Source organism: Rhinoderma darwinii, chromosome 4 (assembly GCF_050947455.1).
Source record: "Rhinoderma darwinii isolate aRhiDar2 chromosome 4, aRhiDar2.hap1, whole genome shotgun sequence".
NCBI classification, from domain to species: Eukaryota; Metazoa; Chordata; class Amphibia; order Anura; family Rhinodermatidae; genus Rhinoderma; species Rhinoderma darwinii.
Window position 1 is genome coordinate 350876310 of NC_134690.1, and position 27959 is coordinate 350904268.

General features: G+C 43.6%; 1 protein-coding gene across 1 annotated transcript in view; it reads right to left on the minus strand.

Annotated features, from left to right (window-relative positions):
- SNX5 (sorting nexin 5) overlaps positions 1-17273 on the minus strand; it is a 54709-nt gene extending 37436 nt beyond the window's left edge. The window contains exon 1 of the mRNA XM_075862943.1: positions 17113-17273. Within this exon, the coding sequence (XP_075719058.1) occupies positions 17113-17151 (39 nt within the window). The 5' untranslated portion in view covers positions 17152-17273. The remainder of the gene's footprint in view (positions 1-17112) is intronic.
- Positions 17274-27959: the final 10686 nt, after the last annotated feature.

The following is a 27959-nucleotide window of genomic DNA, read 5'->3' on the forward strand; positions in this document are numbered from 1 at the left end:
GTTTGGATACATTTTAAGCAGTGGAGAGTAGATACAAAGAGCTGTTCCGTATTACAGAGATAACCCACCGATGTGAATGAGGATTGTGTAGCGCTTATTTCCTGCGTAGCGATTACGTTGCAGGGAAATTTAAAGCTTAGTGTCAGGTCTCCCCACAGAATACATCTGATCACTGGAGGACCCAGCAGGGGAAACTTTATCATCAGCTTATTGTCAAGGGACCAAGTAAGAATTGTTCAAAGCAGAGAAACCGTTAAAGTTAGATTGATATGGAACAGATTGTACATGTGACATTACAATAGGACAATAACAAAACATTAAAAGTGCTAATCACATGTGTACTACTTGGTATATACCTAGATCGGTCTTATTTCGTGTAACATTGATGTCACTATGTAACTTGAACTCCACGTGAAGTTGTTTTGTCTTTAATTTGAAAACAAATAAAAATAGATTTAAAAAGGGGGGGGGGGAATTATCCAGGTTTCAAACATTTTTTCAATCTTATCCGCAAATGGCCTCATTTAGCAAAGAAAAGCTAATACTTTATAATTCTCTGCCGCTCCAGCACCGCTGGTCGACAGTCCCCTTGCCGGTCTCGGTTTACATTGGCTGGAGCTATGAAATTCCGTACAGTCACCCAACTGCTCCAGCGGTCATGTGCCGCACTTTCTTAGATCACCGCTATGGCTAGTGATTGGCTGGAGCAGTCAATTGCCTATATGGAATATAAGAGCTCTAGCCAACGTATAAAGAAACCGGAGGGGGACCGTGGACCTACAGAGCAGAAGCGGCAGGGGACACGAAGGGGAGTATGAGCTTTTGCTTGCTAAATGATGGAATTTCCAGGTGAAATTACTATTTTAAAAAGCCCGAATATCGCGGCCCAGCTTATATTATATTAGTTGGGGTCCAACTCTCAGCAACCCCAATTAGCAGTTTGAAGGGGCCGCGGCACTCGTACAAATGCTGCAGCCTCTTCATTGCTTACCTCGGGTTTCATTACTTTCGTAAAAAAATCCCAAAACACCTCAAAACAGAAACGTCAACAAAAGAAAATGTAATTGTTACGACTCTCAATATGTAGGCAAGAATGGAAATAAATGCTGCACTAAAATAATAAAATAAAATAAAAAAAGGAATAAAAAAGGCCCCTCCTGGCTCTGCCATAGCAGTATGTCCCTGCTCCCCTGGCCAGAAGAGCTGGAAGAGCAGAGATGCTTTGCTATGGGATCCACCAGGTAAGGTTAGTAAACCTTGAAAATCACTATTAAAAAATAAAAATTTAACCTGTGGAAATTGCTGTAAATTATGCAGTGTAATCGTAGTAAGTTTCGCAATATTTGGAATGAGTTGTTGAATTTGACTTTCCTACTGAACTCAATAGGGAAATTGTGCGACAAATGCGCAGCCATTCCGTAAAATAAATTGACATGCTGCAGATTTAGGTTATCGCACCAGATGTCAATTTATGTACGTATTCCGTGCTGAATAATCCAGCACAGTGGCTCAGTGGTTAGCACTGCTGCCTTGCAGGATTCTACGTTCAAATCCAACCATGGACAACAACCGCTTATGTCTCCAAGGGTTTGCGTGGGTTTCCCACGGGTACTCCGGTTTCCACCCCAAAAACATACCGATACGGAATTTAGATAGTGAGCCCCAAAAGGGACAGTAAGTGTGGACCTCTGTACAGCGCTGTAGAACATAATGGCTCTATATAAGTAACAGAAGTAAATAAATATCCTTAAAATCGGTCATCAATAACAGATCGGCAGGGGTCTGAATTCTGGCACTTGCACAGCTGTGCCTGTGCTTTGCCTGGTAAACATTGAAAATGCTGCGGCGCCAGTGCATTCCCTTGCTATGAGCCCACAAATGGGCCATGCACTGTATGCTGATGACGAGTCCTCTCCAGTACATCGCCGAGCTTAGGAGACCTCGGAGTAGAAAGGTAAAACTTCAAAATCAGCGTTATTTACGGATTACTGTAGTTTGGGGGGGGGTTCGGAGGTGCAATCCCAGGCGCAGCCGCTATGGAAGTGTACGGTGCTGTGCCTGGTAAACATTGAAAAGGCTGAAGCGGCAAATTCTGCGGCCCCTTTAATCAGCTGATCATAATGGGTGCTGGGAATTGGACTCCCACCGATCTGATATTGATGACCTATCTTAAGGATAGGCCATCAATATAAAATGCCCAACTTTAAAGAGCAGCCATAGAAAACTAAACATATTTTTTTATTTTAGAAGAACAGATAATTTGGGAAACGTGACGCTAGATCTTAGAAAAAAAAACCACATCAAAACAGTGAGGTCAACGTAGCCCAAACCATTGCTCATAAAATAAGGCCTCAAAAGAGTTAAAAGCAAAAAGTGATTTAACATGCAAACACTACTTCGATTCCATCCCTCATCCATTTTCCATCCGGGGTCCCGGCTTCACCGTCAGGGAAATCTTCCAAGTCATTTATGCTATTTGATGATCACCAGAATGAGATTGGGTTACCATGAACAGTTTAGCCTGTGGTCTGCTCATCAGCAAATGTACAGTTCCCTCCACAATGAAGACGTCTTTTTTCCCTTCAGAGAATTCCATATACTTCTACCATAACCTTCTAAATCTATTGATACGTCTTACTGCAAGAAGCAAGTTAATATTTCAAGGACAACTCTCTACCTAGCCACAACACGACTCCGTCTGAGACAAATACTCGGAGCTAGAAGAAAACACCTCCAACGGATATAACCTCCGGCCAAATCCCTTTTGTCCTAGACATTTCAAATTGAATGGGAAGGAACACTACTTAAAACCTCTTATGTATACCGAGAACGGTTCTGGGTTACATAACCAGATAACAATTGAACTCAAGATCTCTCAGATCTACTTGATTCACAAGCCATTAGTTTATTTTATATTCCAAGCAAAGTATTCCGGTCATATCTGATAATACAGCATTCAGAAAACCAACCGGATTCAGGATCAGTCGACTGCGCTATCGATTCCGTCAAAAAGACGGAACCCTTGCACAACTGAGACAAACGGAAACCATTGGCACTGGATCCGTCACCATTTAAGTCACTGGCGATGCAAACGGAAACCTATGGCTTCCGTTTGTTTCAGTCAGGCTCCCGTTCTGACGTGAAGCTCCGACGGAACGTCAGAACGGGACCCTGACGCAGGTGTGAACGAAGCCCGAGTCAAAATTATGCACAAAGACAATATTTAAACTAATAACACACAGTTGTACTGTTGATGTTTTTTTTTAATCACATTGAGCAAACATCCACAGTGCAGGGAGCAAAAAGTAAGTGAACCTTTGTGTTACAGGGTAACTAAACATTTGACAAACTTCTAACATGTCATAGTGACATGTCAGAAGTTTATTGGTGGTGGTTCGAGCACTGAGACCCACACCAATCGCTAAAACGAAGCGGCAGAAGCGTTGTGTGAGCGCTCAGCTTCACGTCTGTTCAGCTTTTTCCGGAAATCCATGTATCAATAGAAAGTCTATGAGCCCATACTTTGATAGATCAGCTTTCTGGAAAAAGTCGAACAGAAACTAAGCGTCTGAGCGCTCAAACTAGCGCTTCTGCAGCTTCGTTTTAGCGATTGGTGGGTTATTTCAGTGCTCGGACCCCACCAATCAAAACTTTTGACATGTCACTAGGAAATGTCAGAAGTTAGTCAAACTTTTAGTTACCCTTTAATGACTTCTACAAGAGCTAGTTGGAAAAAGGTGTTTTAATTTAGAAGAGAAGATTGGAAGTGTGGGTTTCACAAGTGCTTTGCCCATTAAAGAGGCTCTGTCACCAGATTATAAATTCCCTATCTCCTACATAATCTGATTGGCGCTGTAATGTAGGTGACAGCAGTGGTTTTTATTTTGAAAAACTATCATTTTTGAACAAGTTATGAGCAATTTTAGATTTATGCTAATGAGTTTCTTAATGACCAACTGGGCGTGTTTTTACTTTTGACCAAGTGGGCGTTGTACAGAGGAGGGTATGACGCTGACCAATCAGTATCATACACTTCTCATTGTTCCAGCCCAGCTTCTTTCACTGCACAATCACGCTGGAACAATGAGAAGTGTATTGCGCCGATTGGTCAGCATCATACACTCCTCTATACAATGCCCAGTTGGTAAAAAGTAAAAACACGTAGGAGATAGGGCACTTCTAATCTGGTGACAGAGCCTCTTTAAATAAAAAGGCACACAAAGCCTGGTTACTGACAAATTTGTTCTTCTCCAGAAAGATTGGTTAGCATGAACCATGGATTGAGGGAAAAAAAACATGATCTGAAGCTGAACAGAAGTTGGGTGATGCAACAGGACAATGAACCAAAGCACAAAAGTAAATCATCTAAAGAAGGGTTGAAAACGAAGATTTGTGTTTTGGAATGGCCAAGTCAGAGTCCTGACCTTAACCCTATCAAGATGCTGTGGCATGATCTGAAGAGGGCTGTGGATGCAAGGCATCCCAGAAATATTAATGAACTGAAACACATTTGCAGGGAAGATTGGTCCAAACTTCCTCCTCAACGTTGTACAAATCTTATTTGCAGCTACAGGAAACATTTGGTGGTGGTGTTTGCTGCTAAAGGGGATCTACTTACTTTTTCTCACTGCATTGTGGATGTTTAATCAATGTGCTCAATACGGCTTCACGTATAATGGACTACGCTTGAGGGATTTCCATGGACTAAATATTTAACACAAATGACTAAAACACATAGTAAATTTTTATGTAATGTAAGTCTTAAATGATTACCTAGAATCCTAGACCAACAAATATCCTACCCAGTACTTCTGTGGCACCTGCAACATGGTGCAATTGTCATTTTTGTACGAGAGGAAACAGAAACAGCAAGGCCTTAAATCACACAAACGTGTGTCAACTCTGTTGTGAAAAAGGACGTTTTACATCCGCACAGAGCACGTTATCACGAATCCCTCAAAGACTTAAGTCTATTGAGGGATCCGTAAAAACGGGCAAAAACCATGTTCTACTTTTTCACAGGCCGTGTGAATAGCCCCATGTAAATACATCGATTTTTATGCAGCAGTGTGACGGACATTATAAAAAAACATCCGTCACACGGCCAATTTCAACTTTCATGTGAATAAGGCCTTACACTTCATAGAAGAAATCAAGATTTGCTACATGACGACTGCTAACTTCTGTGACAGAAAAAAGTTAATACATGCGACGTGAATCATACAAAAATGGCCTTACTCCACGTGAGTCACACTGCACACGGACATGGGTAGTCCTGACATTATCTATTCACCTGAACATGTCGGATAATATTGATGCCCACTATTTACAACATGTGAGGTGACTTTCAGGAACCCCATTCTTCATGCAGCTGGTACTATGTGATAACGTTTATAAGGTTCAGCCCAACTGCCAGCAGTGATAATGTATCTACATCCTCACAGAAAATAGAACATGGCACAACCTACAACTATAAAAAGCCATTATGGATGCAGCACCTTCTAATATAACCAAATCCTCTCTCTTTGACTTTCTATTCCGCAATGAAATTTGCTGCATCTGAAGAATGTTGAGAATGTTGTTTGGGTGATTTCCCTGTAGATTTTCGGAGAGGGGATAAACAGTTCTTAGAAGAGTAAACCCCTTGATGTGAATGCAACCAAATCTACAAAGCATCTGTTCCAGAGCATCAGTTTTATGGAATTATAGGAGAACTCAATGTAGTTTAAAATACCACAGCAAATGAGCAGTAAGTGTGGCTGCCTCTGCTCCATCCTATTCGTATAGTTAAGGGCTGGGCAACCGTTAGCCCGGAGATGAACACAGATGTCCGACTTCTACGGGCCTCAGATACTCGGAGTATATCAGACGCCATGCTCCTGACAGGGTACCGTCTCCGGGTTGTAGAACTGCATGCTGTGATATAGAGTTGGATAAGGAGTACACACACACCAGACATCTGCTTCTCATAGAGTTCAATGACCACCTCACTGGGCGCATTTCCTGGCAGATGGCGGTCCGCTCCTGCTATGAAATCATAAGGACGAAAAGCAACCACCCTCACTGCACAACTAACACAAGTGTGTGTACTTTGTTTCAATTCAGACGTGCAGACACTAGTGAATTACAATGAAGAGTTTGTGCTATTTTCAAGAATACCTGAAGATATAGTCGGATAATAAATGTTAAAACCCATTCCTAGGACGCAAATCATTTATTTTTTTCGGGCCATAATTGTGTGCACATACCCTTATACCGACAGCCCGCCTATTAGGCCCTGTCCTACAGCTATGTTAGGCACCCTGAGATTGTGTCACAGGGGCACCAAGGGCTATTGACCGCGGTATCTAATGGATTAAACACTTTTCATATCCTGGCTGTTGGAAGGATGTCAGCTGTATAGCACAACAGATGCCTACTGATAGCATGGGCACAGCAGAAATGGCTGTATCACGCTCGTGTGAATCTAAGACTTCCAAGCTGTTATTTCACACTCTGTGGCACAGTTATCAACAGCGTCCCCACAAAGGAAATGCGATGTATTTGGCACAAATTTCCCCAAATGTATGAAAGTTGCAGACACTACATAACCCAATTAGCATAAATGACAATGTACTAGACTCCAGCCACCCATTATTACCATACACGTACGCCAGTATTTTATGACAAAAAATCCTCCAAAATTAAACCAATTTGTCACAACCATTATCAGTTTAGTCAGACATTCATTATTTTTTTTAATCTGTCATTTATGTCACAGACAAGATTAAAAAAGTGCACAATATGGCACGCAAAACTTGCACCGTTTTTAGAGCGCACACTAGGACAAATTTCAGGGACTTTTCATTCCATAAATATGTTCCACTCTGCTGAGACTAAACAGGAGAAACAAGCGACACTTAGGGTATGTGCACACACACTAATTACGTCCGTAATTGACGGACGTATTTCGGCCGCAAGTCCCGGACCGAACACAGTGCAGGGAGCCGGGCTCCTAGCATCATACTTATGTACGACGCTAGGAGTCCCTGCCTTGCTGCAGGACAACTGTCCCGTAGTATAATCATGTTTACAGTACGGGACAGTTGTCCTGCAGCGAGGCAGAGACTTCTAGCATCGTACATAAGTATGATGCTAGGAGCCCGGCTCCTTGCACTGTGTTCGGTCCGGGACTTGCGGCCGAAATACGTCCGTCAATTACGGACGTAATTAGTGTGTGTGCACATACCCTATATAGAATGAAGGTGGCAAAAATGGTTATTGCTGAGGTAGCAAGAGGCTTGTTTATAGGGTGAGAGCATTAGTACGCAGGAGTAGAAAATATGTGAAATAATAGAGCAACTACAAACATACAGGCTTTACATCAGGGGGTCGAAAAATTATTAAACATATGGAGCCAGTTAGACCACTCCAAGAGCCCGTTACCAAAAAAATAAATAAAAAAGGGCAGCATTATTCTCACAGATCCCCCGGCATACCAACGATGACGTGCTCGTATACCCACGTCATCGCTGCAGCCAATCACTGGTCTTAGTGGCTATAAGGCACAGGGACGCAGAGGCCAGTGATGGACTGCAGCGATCACGTGGTTATACAAGCACATCATTGCTGCAGCCATGCCAATAAATAGTGGCGGGGAGGACCAGAGTGGCACTGGAACACCGGGGGATCTATGAGACGAGTAATGCTTTTTTTTTTTGCAACCCTTCTTCCTTGTCGACTTTTTTTTTGCAGAAACAATAGCGTAGTCGACTACGCTATTGTTTGCACTAAAAAAATAGAAACCTTACGGAACGGAAACCGTTTGCAACTAAAGCATTACCATTGATCTCAATGGTAATGTAAACGGTAGCTATGGTTTCTGTTTGGCTTTCCGTTCATCTGTTCCTCTGACGGAATGGATGAACGGAAACCCCAAACGGAACCCAATGCACATATATATCCTGAACACAGTAAAACATTAAAATAAGAACAAAAGGAGATAGTAATGTTGCTAAACCAGACGGGTGCAGCTAGAAAAATGCTTATGCAGTATATAGTGGGGAAAATGTACTAATACTGTCGCGTTTTAAACCCCATGCACACGACCGTAAAAAACCTCTGCAATTACGGACCGATTCAGTTCTATTGGCCGCGGACACCTTTCCGTATCACTACGGATAGGTGTCCGTGCCATAGAACTGTGCCGGGAATTATGGAGCATGTCCTATTTTTAGTATTTTACGGGCCGAGCTCCCATACTTTGTATGGGAGAACGATCCAAAAATGCGGGCTGCAGCCGTGCCCGCAATCGCGGGCTGTGATTACGGTCACGGCCGTGTGCATGAGGCCTTAGACAGTGTAAAGCTTAGAGTCAGTTCAGAGTTTTTTGGTGCTGATTTTGACGTGGTAATCAGTGTTTTTTTGCCCGGGATCCTTGCATTAGCTTCAATGGCCTCGGGTGAAAAACGCTGGGAAAACAATGTAATCGGTTACACCAGTTTTTGTGCCAAAACTTTGGTGCATGTAAGGCACGTTCCCTTTTTTGCTACGCCACTTTCCTGGTAAGCAACACCTGCAAATCTACACTTGATCATAGAAGGCATAGATTTTGTTTTCGGTCTTTAGGACTGTCCCAGATAAGCTAAATGTATTACGGCATGTGCCTCTTAATAAATTTGGCGCATTTCACACTGACATAGTTCAGTTCAGCATTGGTGTATAAAATGCCAGTCTTAATAAATTACCACCACAAGCCTTAATTGCACAGTAATTCTTTGTATGATTTAAAGTTATACAATTTTCCAATATACTTTCAGCATAAATTCCTCAGTTATCATGGTCTCTGCTTGCTGTTTTTTAATAGAAACCTTCGTTGTTTACTTCCAGTGAATAGAAACCCATCCCGGCTATGTAATGGACACACACAGGTGAAGGACTGATTACAGTTATAGGAGTGCCCTTACACCTCCTGCACACGATCCAGTTCAGGCCGTGAAAAACGGTCCAAGTGTCGACCAAATTTCCCGGCTTGACCACAGTACAGGTGAACGGGAAATGCAGCCGACACTCGGTCCAAACTCGGTTGTGTGCAAGAGGTGTTACATGTAGCGGGATGTGCTGCCAACCGATTGCTGCGGTCTTCGATTGCACGGCAAGTACATGTGAAGCACATGGTTTTCATACACGGCGAACAATCGCTACGTGTACGGCACCCCGAGACAGTTACCAGAGCTCTGACTTAGGCCTCATGCACACGACCGTGCTCGTAATTACGACTCGTAATTACGAGCACGGCAGGCCACGGGCAGCCGGCCGTTTTTCCGAGCCGTGCTCCCATTATAAAGTATAGGAGCACGGCCCGTAAAATAAAAAAATAGAACATGTTCTATCTTTTTAATGGCACGGGCACCTTCCCGTGAGAAAACGGGAAGGTACCCGTGGCCAACAGAAGTCTATGGGCCCGTTATTTCGGGTCGTAATTACGACCCGTAATAACGGGTGTTTTTACGGTCGTGTGCATGAGGCCTTAGGGTGCATTTAGATGAGAAGTTATTGGACACGCTGTAAAAAAGATGCATTAAAAATCATGCCAGGGACGCACGCTGTAAAAAGCGCAGAAGCAAAAAAACGCAGAAGAAACAGCAGCAATTTGCGATAAAACAGTTTATTTTTGCCAGTATTTTTTATGTGTTTTTTTAAACACGCAGCTAAAAATGTCTCATCTAAATGCACCCTTACGTAAAATGTCCTGCAACTCGGTATCCATTACATGACCGGGACAAATTTTTATCCACTGAAAGTAAACAATGAATGTTCCTGGTGAATGACTGCAAGCAGAGATCTTGAACGTTAAAGGGATTCATATCTGCATGGTGCATGTGTTTATAGGATCTCCGGTTTCCTCCCACAAAACAAAAACATACAAAGAAGGGATTTAGATTGTAAGCCCCAATAGGGACATTGAGTGAGGACAACCTCTGTACAGCGCTGCAGAATATGTTGGCGATATATAAGCAAAAGAAATAAAATAAATAATAATGGATCAATGGCTTTCTACAGTAACCACTGTAGACACTTTAGAAAGTATATTGGAAAATTGTACAACTTTACATTACACGAAGAATAACCTTTATTTTCTGAAACCACAATAAACTATGAAGCAGATCTGTCATTATACTATGCCTCCCATAAGTGCCCTTAGGCCCCCTAGACACGGCAATAGCCACAATCCCAGTCCGTGATTACAGCCACGGCCGGCCACGTATAGTCATTTGCATTTTCGGGCCGTGATACCATTATAAAGTATGGGAGCACGGTCCGTAAAATTAAAAAAATAGGACATGGCCTATTTTTTACAGAAGCTTTCTCAGGCCTGGACACCTTCCTGTAAATAAACAGGAAGGTGTCCGTGGGTCATAGAAATTAAGGGAACCGTATTTTGATCCCCAATTACGATCCGGAATTGCAGACCAAAATTACGGTCGTGTGCATAGGCCCTTTACCCCTTGAGGACCAAGCTCATTTTGGCCTTCAGGACCAGACCCATTTTTTTCAAATCTGACATGTGTCACTTTATGTGGTAATGACTTGGGAATGCTTTTACCTATCAAAGCGATTCTGAGATTGTTTTCTCGTGACTTATTGTACTTTGTTAGTGGAAAAATTTGGTCGATAAATTCAATATTTATTAGTGAAAAACACCAAAATTTGGTGAAAAATTGCAAAAATGTGCATTTTTCTAAATTTAAATGTATCTGCTTGTAAGACAGGCAGTTATACCACACAAAATTGTTGCTAACTAACATCCCCCATATGTCTACTTTAGATTGGCATCGTTTTTTGAATGTCCTTTTACTTTTCTAGGAGGTTACAAGGCTTAGAACTTTAAAAGCAATTTCTCACATTTTCAAGAAAATTTCAAAAGGCTATTTTTTCAGGGACCTGTTCAGTTGTGAAGTGGCTTTTAGGGCCTTATATATTAGAAACCGCAAAAATGTCACCCCATTTTAAAATCTTCACCCTCAAAGTATTCAAAACAGCATTTAGAAAGTTTCTTAAAGAGGCTCTGTCACCAGATTTTGCAACCCCTATCTGCTATTGCAGCAGATCGGCGCTGCAATGTAGATTACAGTAACGTTTTTATTTTTAAAAAACGAGCATTTTTGGCCAAGTTATGACCATTTTCGTATTTATGCAAATGAGGCTTGCAAAAGTACAACTGGGCGTGTTGAAAAGTAAAAGTACAACTGGGCGTGTATTATGTGCGTACATCGGGGCGTGTTTACTACTTTTACTAGCTGGGCGTTCTGATGAGAAGTATCATCCACTTCTCTTCAGAACGCCCAGCTTCTGACAGTGCAGATCTGTGACGTCACTCACAGGTCCTGCATCGTGTCGGCACCAGAGGCTACAGTTGATTCTGCAGCAGCAGCAGCATTTGCAGGTAAGTAGCTACATCGACTTACCTGCAAACGCCGATGCTGCTGCAGAATCCTCTGTAGCCTCTGGTACCGATGTGTCCCCGCTCGTCTGACACGATGCAGGACCTGTGAGTGACGTCACAGCGTGATCTCTGGAGAACACGGCTGTGTCTGCACTGCCAGAAGCTGGGCGTTCTGAAGAGAAGTGGATGATACTTCTATACACAACGCCCAGCTAGTAAAAGTAGTAAACACGCCCCGATGTACGCACATAATACACGCCCACTTGTACTTTTACTTTTCAACACGCCCAGTTGTACTTTTGCAAGCCTCATTTGCATAAATACGAAAATGGTCATAACTTGGCCAAAAATGCTCGTTTTTTAAAAATAAAAACGTTACTGTAATCTACATTGCAGCGCCTATCTGCTGCAATAGCAGATAGGGGCTGCAAAATCTGGTGACAGAGCCTCTTTAACCCTTTAAACGTTTCACAGGAATTAAAGAGACAGAGGTGAAATTTTCAAATTTCAGGTTTTTTTTTTGCAGAAATTAATTTCTCATCTATTTTTTTTTGTAACACAGAAGGTTTTACCAGAGAAATGCAACTCATTATTTATTGCCCAGATTCTGCAGTTTTTAGAAATATCCCACATGTGGCCCTAGTGTGGTAATGGACTGAAGCACCGGCCTCAGAATCAAAGGAGCACATAGTGGATTTTGGGCCCCCTTTTTATTAGAAAATATTTTAGGCACCATGTCAAGTTTGAAGGACTCTTGCGGTGCCAAAACAGTGGAAATCCCCCAAAAGTGACCCCCATTTGGTAAACTACACCCCTTGAGGAAATTATCTAGGGGTATAGTGAGCATTTTGACCCCGAAGGTTTTTTGCAGAAATTATTGGAAATAGGCCGTGAAAATGAAAATCTACATTCTTTCAAAGAAAATGTAGGTTTAGCTAATTTTTTCTAATTTCCACAAGGACTAATGGAGAAAAAGCACCCCAACATTTGTAAAGCAATTTCTCCCGAGTAAAACAATACTCCACGTGTGGTAATAAACAGCTGTTTGGACACACGGCGGAGCTTGAAGGGAAAGAGCGCCATTTGGCTTTTGGAGCTCAAATTTAGCAGGAATGGTTTGCGGAGTCAATGTCACATTTACAAAGCCCCTGAGGGGACAAAACAGTGAAAACGCCAAAAAAGTGACTCCATTGAGAAAACTACACCCCTTGAGGAATCCATCTAGGGGTGTAGTGAGCATTTTGACCCCACAGGTGTTTCATAGATTTTATTAGAATTGGGCAGTGAAAATAAAAAAAAACATTTTTCTTCAATAAGATGTAACTTTAGCTCCAAATTTTTCATTTTCTCAACAAATAAAGGAAAAAAGAACCCCAACATTTGTAAAGCAACTTCTCTGCAGTACGGCAATACCCCACACGTGGTCATAAACTGCTGTTTGGGCACACGGCAGGACTCAGAAGGGAAAGCGCGCCATTTGCTTTTGGAGTACAGATTTTGCTGCTTTTGGTTTCTGGGCGCTATGTCGCATTTGCAAAGTCCCTGTGGGACCAAAACAGTGGATCGCCCCCAGAAGTGACCCCATTTTGGAAACAACACCCTCAAGGTATTCACCTAGGTGTGTAGTGAGCATGTTAACCCCACAGGTGTTTTGCAGAAATTCGTGTACACACGATGTGGCAGAGTGAAAATGGGATTTTTTTCCTTAGCTACGCCAATATGTGGTGCCCAGCTTGTGCCACCATAACAAGACAGCTCTCAATTATTATGCTGGGTTTCCCTGTTTTAGAATCACCCTACATGTGGCCCTAATCTTTTGCCTGGACATTCGACAGGGCTCAGGAGTGAAAGAGTACCATGTAAAATTGAGGACTAATTTGGCGACATAAAGTATTGGTTCAAAATTGCAGAGGCTTTGATGTGAAATAATAAAAGAAATCCCTGACAAGTGACCCCATTTTGGAAACTGCACCCCGCAAGGCATTTATTAAGGGGTGCAGTGAGCATTTTCACCCCACGTGTCTTTTCCATAAATGATTGCGCTGCGGAAGGTGCAAATTAAAAATTTTCTCTAGATATGCCAATTCAATGCCGAATGCCAATGCCCAGCTTGTGCCACTGGGGACACACACCCAAAATTGTTACAAGGTTTGTCCTGGGTAAGGCGATGCCATATATGTGGAAGTAAACAGATGTTTGGGCACACTGTAGGGCTCAGATGCGTGGGAGCGCCATTTGGCTTTTGGAGCGTGGATTTTGCTTGGTAATAGTTTTGTTTGGAGTCTTACTGGTGTTTCCATTTATAATGTGGGGTACATGTAAGCCGGGCAGAGTACATCAGGGGCATAGTCAGGTGGTACAATAATAAGGTAAAAAAAAATAATAAAATAATCAATAGAGGTGTGTTACGCTGTGATCGATCCTTTCTGCACAGGCCAGTGTCGCACTGATATATGGCGTCCTTTCTTATCCCCCTTTTGGTCCACACTCCGCACCTTTGCAGTTTGGGGAATTTTGCTGGGAAGTGTTGTCCTGGTATAATGCGGGCGCCCTCGCTTCTAGCAGAAATGTTTGGGCCCTTCCTTTTCTGGTTCCCTAATTTTAGTGCCTTGATACATCGCCTTTGAAACAGAAGAAATATTCCCCTCGGCTCGGCACAACTGGATATTTTTCTTTCCTGAGTTATTGGAGCCTTAACTCATTTTATTTTTTCATCAACGTAGTGGTATGAGGGCTGTGTTTTTGAGGGACGAGCTGTAGTTTTTATTGGTACCATATTGGGGTACATGCGACTTTTTGATCACTTGTTATCCTTTTATTTGAGGCAAGGTGACAAAAAAACAGCAATTCTGGCATCGTTTTTTAGGGTTTTTTTATACAGCGTTCACCATGCGTTATAAATTACATGTTACCTTTATTCTGCGGGTCAGTACGATTCCGGCGATACCTAATTTATAGAACTTTTTTATAACTTTTTGCACAATAAAATTACTTTTGGAAAAATAATGTATTTTTTCTGTCGCTGGAGCTGTATGTGGTCTTGTTTTTTGCGAGACGAGGTATAGATTTTAAAGGTACCATTTTTGGGTACATGTTACTTTTTGATAAATTTTTATTTGAATTTTTGGAAGACAAAGTGACCAAAAAAGCAGCAATTATGGCAGTGTTTTTTTACGGCTGGATAAATAACATAATATTTTTATAGTTTAGGTTGTTACGGTCGCAGCGATACCAAATATGTATGGTTTATTATTTTTTTCAATAATAAATGACTTGATAAGGGAAAAAGTGGGAGATTGTGTTTTATTTTATTACTTGAAACTTTTATTGTATTTTTTACAACTTTTATTTTTAGGCCTCATTCCCACGACAGGGTTTCCCGGCCGGGTGCCGGCCGTTCATAAATCGGCCGGCGCCCGGCTGCATTAGGAATAATAGACCCCTAATGGGGCTATTCACACGACCGATTTTTTGACGGCCTGGAAAACCGGCCGTCAAAAAGTAGGACATGCTCTATCCCGGCCCCCATAGAAGTCTATGGGGCCGGGTAATACACGGCCATCACCGGGATGTGTCCCGAGTGATGGCTGGGTTTTCCGGCGCTTGCGCTCTATCTCCTCCTCCTCACAGCGCAGGGTGCATGTGAGGAGGAGCAGTTAATGCCATTCTGACGAATGGCTACGCTGTACACGGTGTGGCAGGGCCGGGGTGTACAGCAGGTGGAAGGGAGCGCTGCGCTGGCTCCCTTCCCCTGCTTGTTTTAAAAGCGCCCTGGCCCGGCGACACCTTCGATGGCGCCGCTAGCAGCTGCGGCGACGCCACTATAGCAGAGCAGGGAGGTATCTCCCCGCTCTGCTATGTGCTAGCCGCACTTTAGCTCCTTGAAGGAGCGGAATCCCCGTGTGTTCGGGGATTCCGCTCCTGGACAGAGCGCTTGATGTCTCTGTCCATATCTGGGCAGTGACATCAGGGGAAACTCCTGAAGCGGAATCCCCGGACACATGGGGATTCCCCTTCAGGAGTTGCCGCTGATGTCACTGTCCAGATCTGCCCGGCCCGGATGCAAAATTTTATGCAAACCGGCCGGGCAAAATGGCCGATTGTACCGGCCGGCACTCGCATGGCAGGCTGCCGATTTGCTAGAAACCTCTAGGATGCAGCGATCACAATGGATTGCTGCATCGAAGGGGTTAATGGCAGGAATCGGAGCTAGCTCCGGTTCCTGGCGATAGATCGGGGTGTCCGCTGTAACATACAGCGGACACCCACTGCTGATGACGCCGATGGTACCGGAAGCCTTTTAGGCCCCGCCGCCGAGCGGGGCATAGGAGGCTTCCGATGCTGGCAGACCGGGAGGTAAGTATTAGGCCTCCGATCGCCTTTGCAGCCTCCGGCAACCCAGTGATCACGTTGCTGGGGTGCCGGTGGCTAAAAACTCCTCACATGCTGCGATCTCTATTGAACGCAGCATCTGAGGGGTTAATCGGCCGGATCGGATGCTAGCTCCAGTCCTGGCCGATACCTCAGGGTGCCAGCTGTAACATACAGCTGTCACCCGACGGTGATGTCGCTGGCTCAGCTCCTGAGCCAGCTTCATCTCCATCAGGTACAGTAACGTGAAAAGGCGTTAAGACACCGGTTTTCATCCCGTTACTGTACGTGATTGGGCGGGAAGGGGTTAAAAGGTGTTTTCAGGGTTCTGAATTATTTTTTTTGCCAATGTCTGCAAATTAGATAAATGAACAAAAATAAAACACAAATCGGATTTGTCATAGTATTTCGGGCATAATGCCAAAACTACAACACATGATCGCTGAGCCGTCTGCAGCAGTCATATGCTGTATGCATGTAGGCAATTACCAGGAGTGCCAGCACTGGATCGCCAGGGGAAATGTATAGGTAAGTACTGCATTTTTGGTGAATTTATATCATTTGCATCCATTGGCAAAAACATTTTCAGAACCCGGATAACCTTTAAAAGAGCAATTAGGAGTCCGCTGTATTCATGGTGGTAACTCCACACATGCCGAATGGAACCGTCTTTTTATGGCTAAATTACCGTTCTGCAATACCGTGCACGTTTTACCACGGATTTGCCATGGTTTGGCGATGCCCACTTTCCGCAGCAGGAACGGACGTGCTGCGGTCCGAAAAATATGCACCGCAGGTCAATTTCTGCTCTCAAATGTTACGCAGCGCGAGGATGAGATTTGTTAAATATCACCCACTTTGCTGCTACTGTATTCCGCTGCGTATTTTCTAGTTACGGTGACTCTCTAGGTTTAATTTGACAACATTGTGTGATACGTGTACAGGCGCAGGAGATGTCGGAGAATAGGAATGCAAGTAAAGTGGATATGATGGCAGATACGAAATACAAAAAATGGGGGGTACACAATAGTAAATTTGGCGCACAACATAATGACAGCAACTAGGACACCAATGACACCGGACTCCACATCACATAAAGAGAAGTAGAATGGAAGCCTGAGGCCAAATCTAAGTTATTCTAATATTTCATCTCTTTCTGAAAGTAAAACCGCAGATGACATAAAACTATAAGTGTCAATTCTGCAGATAATAAACGCAACTACACATCATGCCAGGGACACAGATCAGGAAGTGCTGCTGTGGAATACCCCGCTGCTCCCCGGGCACGCACGTAACAAGACGCCGGAGTTCTGTACCTTGTTGGGGCCGCTCTCCGCCACCGCTAGGGAGGCCATGCCGGTACCGGGCAGCTCGATGTATTCGGGAGAACTCGCTAACTGCTGGGACACCGCTTCCTGATACACAGGCACTACAGTTCACCGGCAACACAGTGTATAGGCCACACCCACTTTCTCCAAGTCATCCCCCCGCCTGTTTAGCCACGCCCACAACACATTATAAAAACTTCCCTCCGATGTAGCCACGCCCCGTATAACTTTTTGTCAGGCCCCTTGTTCCGTGACCGGGCGGTACTTTGTATACTCTGTGAAAACGTTGTAGCGCCTCCCCGCTCTCTGACCACGCCCACTGTGATGGTAACTTTATGGACAACGCCACCTTACTTATAGATGAGGAAGGTGTTGTGTTACTTGGTGTAGACATTTGATATCCTTCATGTGTTACTAGGGCGGCTGCACTAGAGGCTGTTTACTTTACAGGTTTATAGACCAGACTACGTGACGTGTAGGTCGATTATGTCATGTGTTCACCCTGTCCCCTTTCCTAAAACTGACTGTTTTATTGCATGTGTTCTGAGGGGTAAGTAGGGGGATGGGACCTTATGTAACTACATTTCCCAAACTTGCGGCCCCTCCCAGGCTGGAATTTGTTACAATCTGAATACGCACAAGTCCTCGTTCACACTTGCATGTGTTAGTTCTGTATACTGTCGTACTCAACCGCAGTCTTGTCAGAGAAGCAGTGCTAGCCCTATGGAGAAGCTGCATATGTGATTATATTGCCCCCATTGAGGTCAATGTAGACAGTATATGGATGTAGTGGGCTCCCCCTAGTGGCAACTTGTGGCAGCCAGAATCTCTTCTTGCAGTTTGGAAAGAAAGCTCTGCTTGCAGTATTGTTTATAGGGGAACTCTGCTTAGTCTTTTCAACCTCCACTTGTGATCTCCTGCCAAACTGACATCTGCCGTGGAGAGACGATACTGCACGCTGGTTGTTTCAGTGGCAGGCGTACATCGTCGGAGAGTATCGCGTACGGGTCCAATTTTATTTAATAGAACCCATGCACGGGCATTATACAGTTGCAGTGACAAGTGTAGTGCTTAGCAAACAGGAGCGTCTCTTCACGCCCAATGTCCTATTAATCCGTTTTGGCCTGTACAGTCAACATGCCATACATTTCTTAGATGGTAATACCCCTTTAAGTTCAATAGCGGCCCTCGGACCAGAAAAGATTGTGCACCCATACCTTAATATATATATGTATACTGTATTGCTTCATAAAAGCACTAAAAACAGTCCTTATAGGAAAAAATATGGTGCTTAACCCCTTAGTGACCAGCCCATTTTAGGCCCTAATGACCAAGCTATTTTATTCGTTTTTCTATAGTCGCATTCAAAGAGCTATAACTTTTTTATTTTTCCGTCGACATAGCTGTATGAGGACTTGTTTTTTGCGGGATTAGTTGTACTTTTTAATAGCACCATTTTAGGGTACGTATAATTTCTTTTTTTGGGGGATTATAAAAAAAAACTGAAATTCCACCATTGTTATATGCGTTTTAAATTGACGCCGTTCACTGTGCGGCGTAAATAACATGTTACCTTTATTCTATGGGTCGGTACGATTACGGCGATACCACATATGTAGAGGTTTTTTTTATGTTTTACGACTTTTGCACAATAAAAACACTTTTGAACTAAAATTATTTGTTTTTGCATCGTCGCTTTCCAAGAGCCGTAACTTTTTTATTTTTCCATCAATGTAGTGATTTTTTGGGCTTGTTTTTTGCAGGACGAAATGTAGTTTTGATTGGTACTGTTTTGGGGTACATGGGACTTATTAATTCATTTTTATTATTACTTTTTTGGGGGGCAATGGGAAAAAATTGCAATTTCGCCATTGTTTTTTGCGGTTTTTTTTTACGCTGTTCTCCTTGCGGTTTAAATGACATATTAACTTTATTAATGGAGTCATTACGGTCGCGACGATACCACATATGTGTACTTTTATTTCTTTTTTACACTTTTACTAAATAAAACCACTTTTTATGGAAAAAAAATGGTTTTATTTATTTTTTTACTGTCATTTTTATTATTAATCTTTATTTCACATTGATTACTTATTTTATTAGTCCCACTAGGGGACTTTACTGTGCGATCTTCAGATCGCTGCTATAATGCTTTGGTATACTTCGTATACCAGAGAATTATTGCCTGTCAGTGTAAATCTGACAGGCAATCTACTAGGACGTGCCTCCGGCACGTCCTAATAGGCATATGCCGAGGGCAGACCTGGGGGCTTTATCAGGCCCCCGGCTGCCATAACAACCCATCGGAGACCCGCGATTGCAATTGCGGGCCGCCAATGGGTGACGGGGAGCTCACGCCCTCTGTAAACAAGTTAAATGCCGCGGTCGCTATTGACGGCAGCATTTAACAGGTTAAACGGTCACGATCGAAGTAAACTTCGATCGCGGGTGTTGGAGCAGGAGCCCAGCTGTCATCAGAGCTCCGGCTCCAGCCTGCACGGGAGACCCGTGCAGGACTTAGACTAGGCGAACGTGAAAAGGCGTATTGGTGTTCACTAAGAGGTTAAAGTGGCTCAGTCACCAGATTATAAATGCTCTATCTCCTACATAATATGATTGGCGCTGTAATGTAGATAACAGCAGTGGTTTTTATTTTGAAAAACAATCATTTATGAGCAAGTTATGAGCAATTTTAGATTTATGCTAATTAGATTCTGAATAGTCATACACTTCTCTTCATTCATGTCCAGTTGTACTCCGCACAGCGTGATCTCGCGAGACACATACACCCACATTAACTTTACTGAAGTGTCTTCAGAGTGAATAAACATCACCTCCAGCCAGGACGCGATGTCTATTCACACTCAGTGTCGGGAGTACAAATGGACATGAATGAAGAGAAGTGCATGACGCTGATTGGTCAGCGTCATACACTCCTCTGCACAACGCCCACTTGGCCAAAAGTGAAACCACGCCCAGTTGTCTATTAAGAAACTAATTAGCATAAATCTAAAATTGCTCATAACTTGCTTAAAAATGATTGTTTTTCAAAATAAAAACCACTGCTGTTACCTACATTACAGCGCCGATCACATGTAGGAGATCGGGCACTTACAATCTGGTGACAGAGCCTCTTTTAAGGCCTAGTTTTTTTGCAGGCAGAAAAAAATCTGCCAGCGATGTTTTACCGCTTATTTTTCGGTGTTTTATGCAGCGTTTATTGGCCACGGCCGTTTAAAATAGTGCAAGGACCGGGAGCAAAAAATGCTCAAACGTGCGCCGCAGCCTTTTTCTGCCTGCCATTGATTTCAATGGGAGGTTCCGAAGCAGAACCTGCTTCAAGAAAGAGAACACCGCTTTTTGTTATTCCGTGAAAAAAAAAAAAAGAAGCCTCTTCCTTCCATTGAAATCAATGGGGGCGATTTTGGACTTTTTTTGCACTGATTGCAACGTGGTTTCCGCGTCAAAATCAGTGCCACAAAACTCTGTGTGAACTGACCCTTATACAGCATCCATAGAAAACTGTAATGCTCACAGTACAGTATTGTATGGTATTAGGTATTAGACTGATAGTCACACAAGTGTAAATGCTTTTCTTAATTTGGTTATTTTGTACAAGTATTTTTGAACTTCTACTGAGAAGCCTATGAACAAAAACTGCTGGAAAAAGCAATACCTAGAGCACAGTGGTGTAACTACCGCGGTAGCAGCCACAGTAGCTGCTATGGGGCCCGCAGCATGAGGGCCCATGCCGTCCGCTGGCACAGCCCCCCCCCCCCCCCAATGGCCAGAGGCTCCTCTAGCAGGCTCTATGGCTGCTACAGCATGACGCCACTGAACAGTACGGCAGAGCAGGGAGATATCTCCCCGCTCTGCCATTACAGGGGTTGTTCCTACAAAACACATGTATTGCCTATACAAGGGATAGGGGATACATGTGTGATCGCTGGGACCCCCAGCGACAAGGCGAACGGGGGACCGAAAGTCCCCCGAAGTTCTCCATGAGAAACCTCGGACTTCCAGGGTCTGCGTCGGCAGCTCCATAGAAATTAATGGAACGCTGGTCGGACTTGTTTGCGTGCGTGACCGGCGCTCCTTTCATTTTTATTGAGCTGCCGGACTTAGACCCCGGTAGTCCAAGGTTTCTCATGGAGAACTTCAGGGTATTTTTAGTTCCCCGTTCTCCTTACCACACATGTATCCCCTATTTTTTGGACTTTTGTGGGACAAACCATAGGCTACAGGCCGCTTTTTTTTGGGGGGGGGGGGCTGTATGGCGTTACATACAGGGGGGGCTCTATGGCGCTATATACATGGGTGGGCTGTATGGCGCTATATACATGGGGGGGCTGTATGGCGCTATATACATGGGGGGGTCTGTATGGCGCTATATACATGGGGGGGGGCTGTATGGCGCTATATACATGGGGGGGGGCTGTATGGCGCTATATACATGGGGGGCTGTATGGCGCTATGTACATGGGGGGGCTGTATGGCGCTATGTACATGGGGGGGCTGTATGGCGCTATGTACAGGGGGGCTGTATGGTGCTATGTACAGGGGGGCTGTATGGTGCTATGTACAGGGGGACTGTATGGCGCTATCTACAGCGGGTGCTGTATGGCGCTATCTACAGGGAGGGGGCTGCATGGTGCTATCTACAGGGGGGCTGTATGACGCTATATACAGGGAGTGGACTGTTTGGCGCTATCTACGGGGGCGCCGTATGGAGGAATCTACAGGGAGGTGCTATCTACAGGGGGCGCTGTGTGGCGGAATCTACAGGGAGGCACTATCTACAAGGGGGGGTTGTGTGGCACCCAGGGGAGGGGGGGCCCCCAAGTCAAAAGTTTGCTATGGTGCCCAGTCTTTCCTAGTTACGCCCTTGCTAGAGCGTGCTGCGTTTTTATGGGAACTCAGACACCAACTTACATATCAAAACGATATGTTTGAAGACATTCTCATATTTTACTACAGAGTTTTAACAAACATCTGGCAGTGGAATTTTGCACCCCCCCCCCCCCTAAAAAGCCACGGAAAACACTGCAAAACAGTGTTTATGTTCCTCAAAGATTTGTTAGCTTATTTTTTGTCTATAATTTGTCATACTGTATGAGGTGCTGGTTTTCACACTTTTGAAATGTACAATTAAAACCTAAATTACTAAATAATCACCCTGAGGGTATGTTCACACGGCTTATTTTAGTGAAAAATCGGAAGCAAACGTGGCCGTTTGGAAAAACGGCCGCGAAAAAGAAGTGCAGGTTGCTTCTTGGGACGTTTTTGGAGCTGTTTTCATAGACTCTATTGAAAACCGCTCCACAAACGGCCGTAAAAAGCTGCGAAAAATGCAGCGAAAATCGCGAGTGGCTTAAAAAAACGTCTGAAAAAACCCGGCCGCGAGAAAGAAGTGCATGTCAGTTCTTAAGACTTTTTTGGAGCCGTTTTTCATTGACTCTATATAAAAACTGTTCCAAAAACGGCTGTCAAAAAGGCAGCGAAAAACGCAAGTTTGATTAAAAAAACGCCATCGAATCAGGAGCGATTTTCCCTTGAAAACAGCTCCGTATTTTCAGACGTTTTTTGTTTTGTGTGTGCACATACCCTAAAACTATATATCTATATTCTGGATTTTGTATAGATATATATGGATAGATTGAAAGTAGACACCTAGTACATTCTCAAAATATATATAGGTATTTTATATCCTCCTATACAAACTCTAAGGGCTGATTGACAACCGTGGCGTTTTTGCGCACGCAAAACACGCAGCGTTTTGCCTGCGCACAAGCCACTTACCTGCTCTGTGAGGCAGCATCATAAGATGCGCGGCTGCGTGATTTTCGCTCAGCCGCCATCATTATGACACGCCATTCGGATGTTTGTAAACAGAAAAGCACGTGGTGCTTTTCTGTTTACATTCATCCTTTTGTCAGCTGTTGCGCGAAACAGGCAGTTCGCACGGAAGTGCGACCTGCGTGGTTTTCACGCACCCATTGACTTCAATGGGTGCGTGATGCGCGGAATACGCGGAGATATTGCGGACAAACGCTGCGTAAAAAGCACGGACTGTCTGTACTGGCCCATAGACTTCTATTGGTCCATGCGTGCCGCGTGAAAACCACGCGACCTGAACGGACGCAATTCACGGTCATCTGAATCAGCCCTAAGACTGCGTTCACATATCGCGATTAAATCACGTTTTTTGCCGCAATTTAAAAAAAAATCTACAAAATTTTGCCTCAATTCTGCAGAAAAAAACTGCAAAAAGCAACATTTATTTGACGCAGCTGGTAATGGAGTCAATGATTGGCCTAATTAAGCGAGGAGGGGTGATTAGATGAGCCACTGTCCTCCCACTTCTTTTGTGAAAAAAAAAAAGATTCCCCATATGTGACACTCAGATGCTCTCTGATTGATAAGGGTTGGTGATAACATGAAGAATAGTTTGGGTATGTTCATACGCTAGACTAAAAACGTCTGAAAATATGGAGCTGTTTTCAAGGGAAAACAGCTCCTGATTTTCAGACGTTTTTTAAGCCACTCGTGATTTTCGCTGCATTTTTCGCAGAGTTTTTTTACGGGCGTTTTTGGAGCTGTTTTCAATAGTCTATGAAAACCACTTCAAAAACGTCCCAAGAAGTAACCTGCACTTCTTTTTCGCGGCCGTTTTTCCAAACGGCCGCGTAAAAAAACGGCCCATCGGAACAAAACGCCGTTTTTCCCATTGAAATCAATGGGCAGATGTTTGGAGGCATTCTGCTTCCGATTTTTCGGCTGTGTGAATATACCCTTTATGTTCCCTTTCCACCTGGGGTCATCTGCTGCCAAAGAGAGATAGGAGGATCTCAGTTACTACTCCCTGCATGCTGCCAGCACGTCCCCATGCTGGCCACCCCTCTCCTCCTCTACACAGACTGGAATGGAAGCTGCAAATATATGCCATTTCAACCTTCTGGGTGGAAGCTAGAGCTGCAAGTATATTCAACTCTCACTTCAAACTGCATGCATGCGCCGTTCCCACACAGACGGCGTGCGCTATAGTGAATGGAACGGCTCCCGTTCCCATTCTCTATGGGGTTGTATGTGCCGTATTCCATCTCTGTATGTGTCATTAATCGACACATACAGAGATGAAAAAAAATGACAGCCCCCATAGAGAAGTAATAGAAAAAAAGTACAACACAAAAACAAATAAATAAAATGTATTTTAATGACATACTAAAAGCAATAATATATAAAAAAATATATATTTCGTGACACCTTCCCTTTAATGAGTTTGTGCACACGCTCGTTTTTTAAGCAAACTCGCGTTTTTTGCTGCATTTTTTACGGTTGTTTTTGGAGCTGTTTTTCTATAGAGTCAATGAAAAACGGCTTTAAGAAGTGACATGCACTTCTTTTTTTGCGGGTGTTTCTTTATGCAGCTGTTTTTTAAAACGGCCCGTCGGAACAGAACGCTGTTTTTCCCATTGAAATCAATGGGCAGATGTTTGGAGGCATTCTGCTTCCGATTTTTTTTTTTGCGGCCGTTTATAGCCCGAAAAACGGCTGAAAATAAGCAGTGTGACCATACCCTAAGGTTTCTTGCACAAGAGTGTGTGCATTTTGAACCATAATACTGAAGCAAACATAGTTCATTAATGGGGTTGTCCCACCATTAAATGTCATATTCATTGTATAGATTATAAAAAAAAATAACAATGTTTGCCATTTATATGCTGTTAAAAAGATGATCCAGTGAAGTTATGACATTTACTTACTTTAGTATGGCGCCACCTGGTGTTCAAAGTGTATAGCAATGTGCACGTTCACCTAATGAGCTGAGTGCTGGTGTACACACGTGCTCAGACACTCTCCCCACAGCCTAGTCTCTGCATAGTGATCCTCTGTTTACTGCAAAGCAGCCAATAGAAATAGTTTTCTGCTCTGCTTGTCAGGTAAGGAGCAGAACCTCTGCAGTAGCATGGCAGTAGAGATGAGGAGACTCCTTCTTTTCACCTAGTTAGGATTGTAAAGCACTGTATCCTGACAGCTAATATGAACGCTACACATGCCCACTCATATTTTTATTGGCTTCTAAGAGCGTTCATACTGTGGCTGCCGCACAGCTAATGTGGAATCCAGAACAGTGAAGATAAATACTATCTGCAGGGAAAGTATATTCGGAATACATTGTCAGTGCCAGAGGATGGAGACTGATTCTACTCCGAGCCCGCCTCCAGCAGCACAGATTAGTAGCAGCATTAGTTTTAAAGTAATTTACCACCAAAAGTATTTTCATATGCTAGAACAGACATGGGCAAACTACGGCCCGCGGGCCACATACGGCCCGTTAGGCTTTTTAATCCGGCCCGCCGAACTTGTCCAAGATATATCCGTCCTCAGCAGCTGCTAGTTCGCGCAGGAGGACGGATATATCCGTCCTGTGATCGCGCGGGTACTGACAGTTTACCCACGCGATCAGCGGCAGGAGCACGGCTGTTATACACAGCCTGGCTCCTGCTGCAACTGCCGGAATCGAAGCACGCGCCGATTCCAGCAGTTTAACCCATTAAATGCCGCTGTCAACAGTGACAGCGGCATTTAATGTGTTTGACAGAAGGGGGAACTCCCTCTGTCACCCGATCGGCGCCCCCGCAAACAAATCGCGGGTCGCCGTCGGGTTTCCATGACAGCCGGGGGTCTAACAAAGACCCCCAGGTCTGTCTTCAGCATCTGCCTGTTAGGCGATGCCAGAGGCATGACCTAACAGGTTGCCTGTCAGTTTTACACTGACAGGCAATAATGCTTTGGTATACGAAGTATACCAAAGCATTATATATGCGATCGGCACATCGCATAGTGAAGTCCCCTGGTGGGACTAAAAAAAAAAAAAGTAAAACCGTTAAATAAAGTTTGTGAAAAAAAAAATAAAAAAAATTACAGTCAAAGTCAAATAAAACTACTTTTTTGCCCCAAAAAGTGGTTTTATTTAATAAAACGGTCAAAACAAATCACACATACACATATATGGTATCCCCGCGATCGTAACAACTTGACCAATAAAATGAACACATTAATTAAACCGCCGGATGAACGGCGTCCAAAGAAAACGCAAAAAACAACGGCAAAATTCTCTCTTTTCTCCCATTCCCCCCATAAAAAATAAAATAAAAGTTCATCTATAAGTCCTATGTACCCCAAAATAGTACTAATGAAAACTACACATTGTCCCGCAAAAATCAATCCCACGTACGGCCACATCGACGGAAAAATAAAAAAATGACGGCTCTTGGAACGCGGCGATGCAAAAACAAGTAATTTTTTTCTAAAAGGGTTTTTATTGTGCAAACGTAGAAAAAACATATAAAACCTTTACACATTTGGTATCCCTGTAATCGTGCCGACCCATAGAATAAAGTTAACATGTTATTTACGCTGCATAGTAAACGGCGTAAATTTATAACGTGAAAATTAATGCTGGAATAGCTGCTTATTTTCAATTCTCTCCTAAAATAAAGTTAATAAAAGTTAATCAATATGTTATAAGCATCTAAAAATGGTACAATTACAAAATACAACTCGTCCCGCAAAAAACAAGCCCTTATACGGCTATGTCGACGGAATAAAAAAAGAGTTACGACTCTTGGAATGCGACCGTGGAAAAACAAAAAATAATCCTTGGTCATTAACGTGCAAAATGGCCCGGTCATTAAGGGGTTAATGTGGCGCGTATTTCTCTTTAATTTTCACTTCGTTTCACGTCACCATTAAGCCCTTCGGTTTTCAAAGAGTACAATATCAGCCGTCACTTTGCCACGAAGCATGCAAACTATGCTAGCAAGCAGTCAACACAAGAACGGGCGGCTACTGCTCAGAGGTTGGCAGCTAATTTACAGAGTCAACAGAACTTTTTTCTTGATAAATCACAGTGCGTATGTTATTTTAATCTATTTACATTTCCTTCTCCCAGTATCTGCGAAATAGTATGTAAATGCCATATCTTGCATATTCCTTGAGACAAATTTATTAACTGATAAGGGCTATTTTTCACATTTGAAAGACAGTTAATAAATTGGGTTGTAGTGTTCTTACTGTGCTATGAGGTTTGCACACACTACATTTAATGCTTTAGTATATCCGGCCCAAACACTCCCTCCAAATGCTCCTGGCCCGGCCCCTCTGTCAAATTTTAGAACCCATTGTGGCCCGCGAGTCAAAAAGTTTGCCCACCCCTGTGCTAGAAACACTGCAAATTACTTTAAAACCGCTATTTACAGCATTTCTGTATTTTTGAGAAGAAAATTATTTGTGGGATAACCCCTTTTACTCCGTATTCAATATCATGTGATCAGATCCCAAATTCGTTCATGTGCATGAGGTGTAAGCGGTAAGGATGGAGCTTCAGTAATGCTTTAACCAATCTGTTGCACAGACATGAATGTGATGTCATATGGCAGGCCAATCGGCTATCAGCTTGTAGAGGAAGCTGTAAAGTTATGGGTTCTAAAACAGTACAACCCCTAATTAACCCTTTTCATTATCCTGAGCTATGCTTGGGCAGGAGGAAAAGTACAATACTGTTTTGCCCAAGCTCAGGCAGAGTGCAGGGAGAGCTACTTGTAATCGACAGCTCCTCCCTGCACAGTAAAACATCAGACTCAGTGGCGTAGCTATAGGGGTCGCAGCGGTCGCAACTGCGACCGGGCCCCCAGCTAGGGGGGGCCCGCAGGCCCCCCTCACCACAGTAGCACAGTAGTGCTACAATGATTACTCTGCATTGCTGGGTCCCTGCTGGGGTACAAAAGAGACCCAGCAATGCATTTTAAAGCATTGGTGGCAGCTCGGCAGTG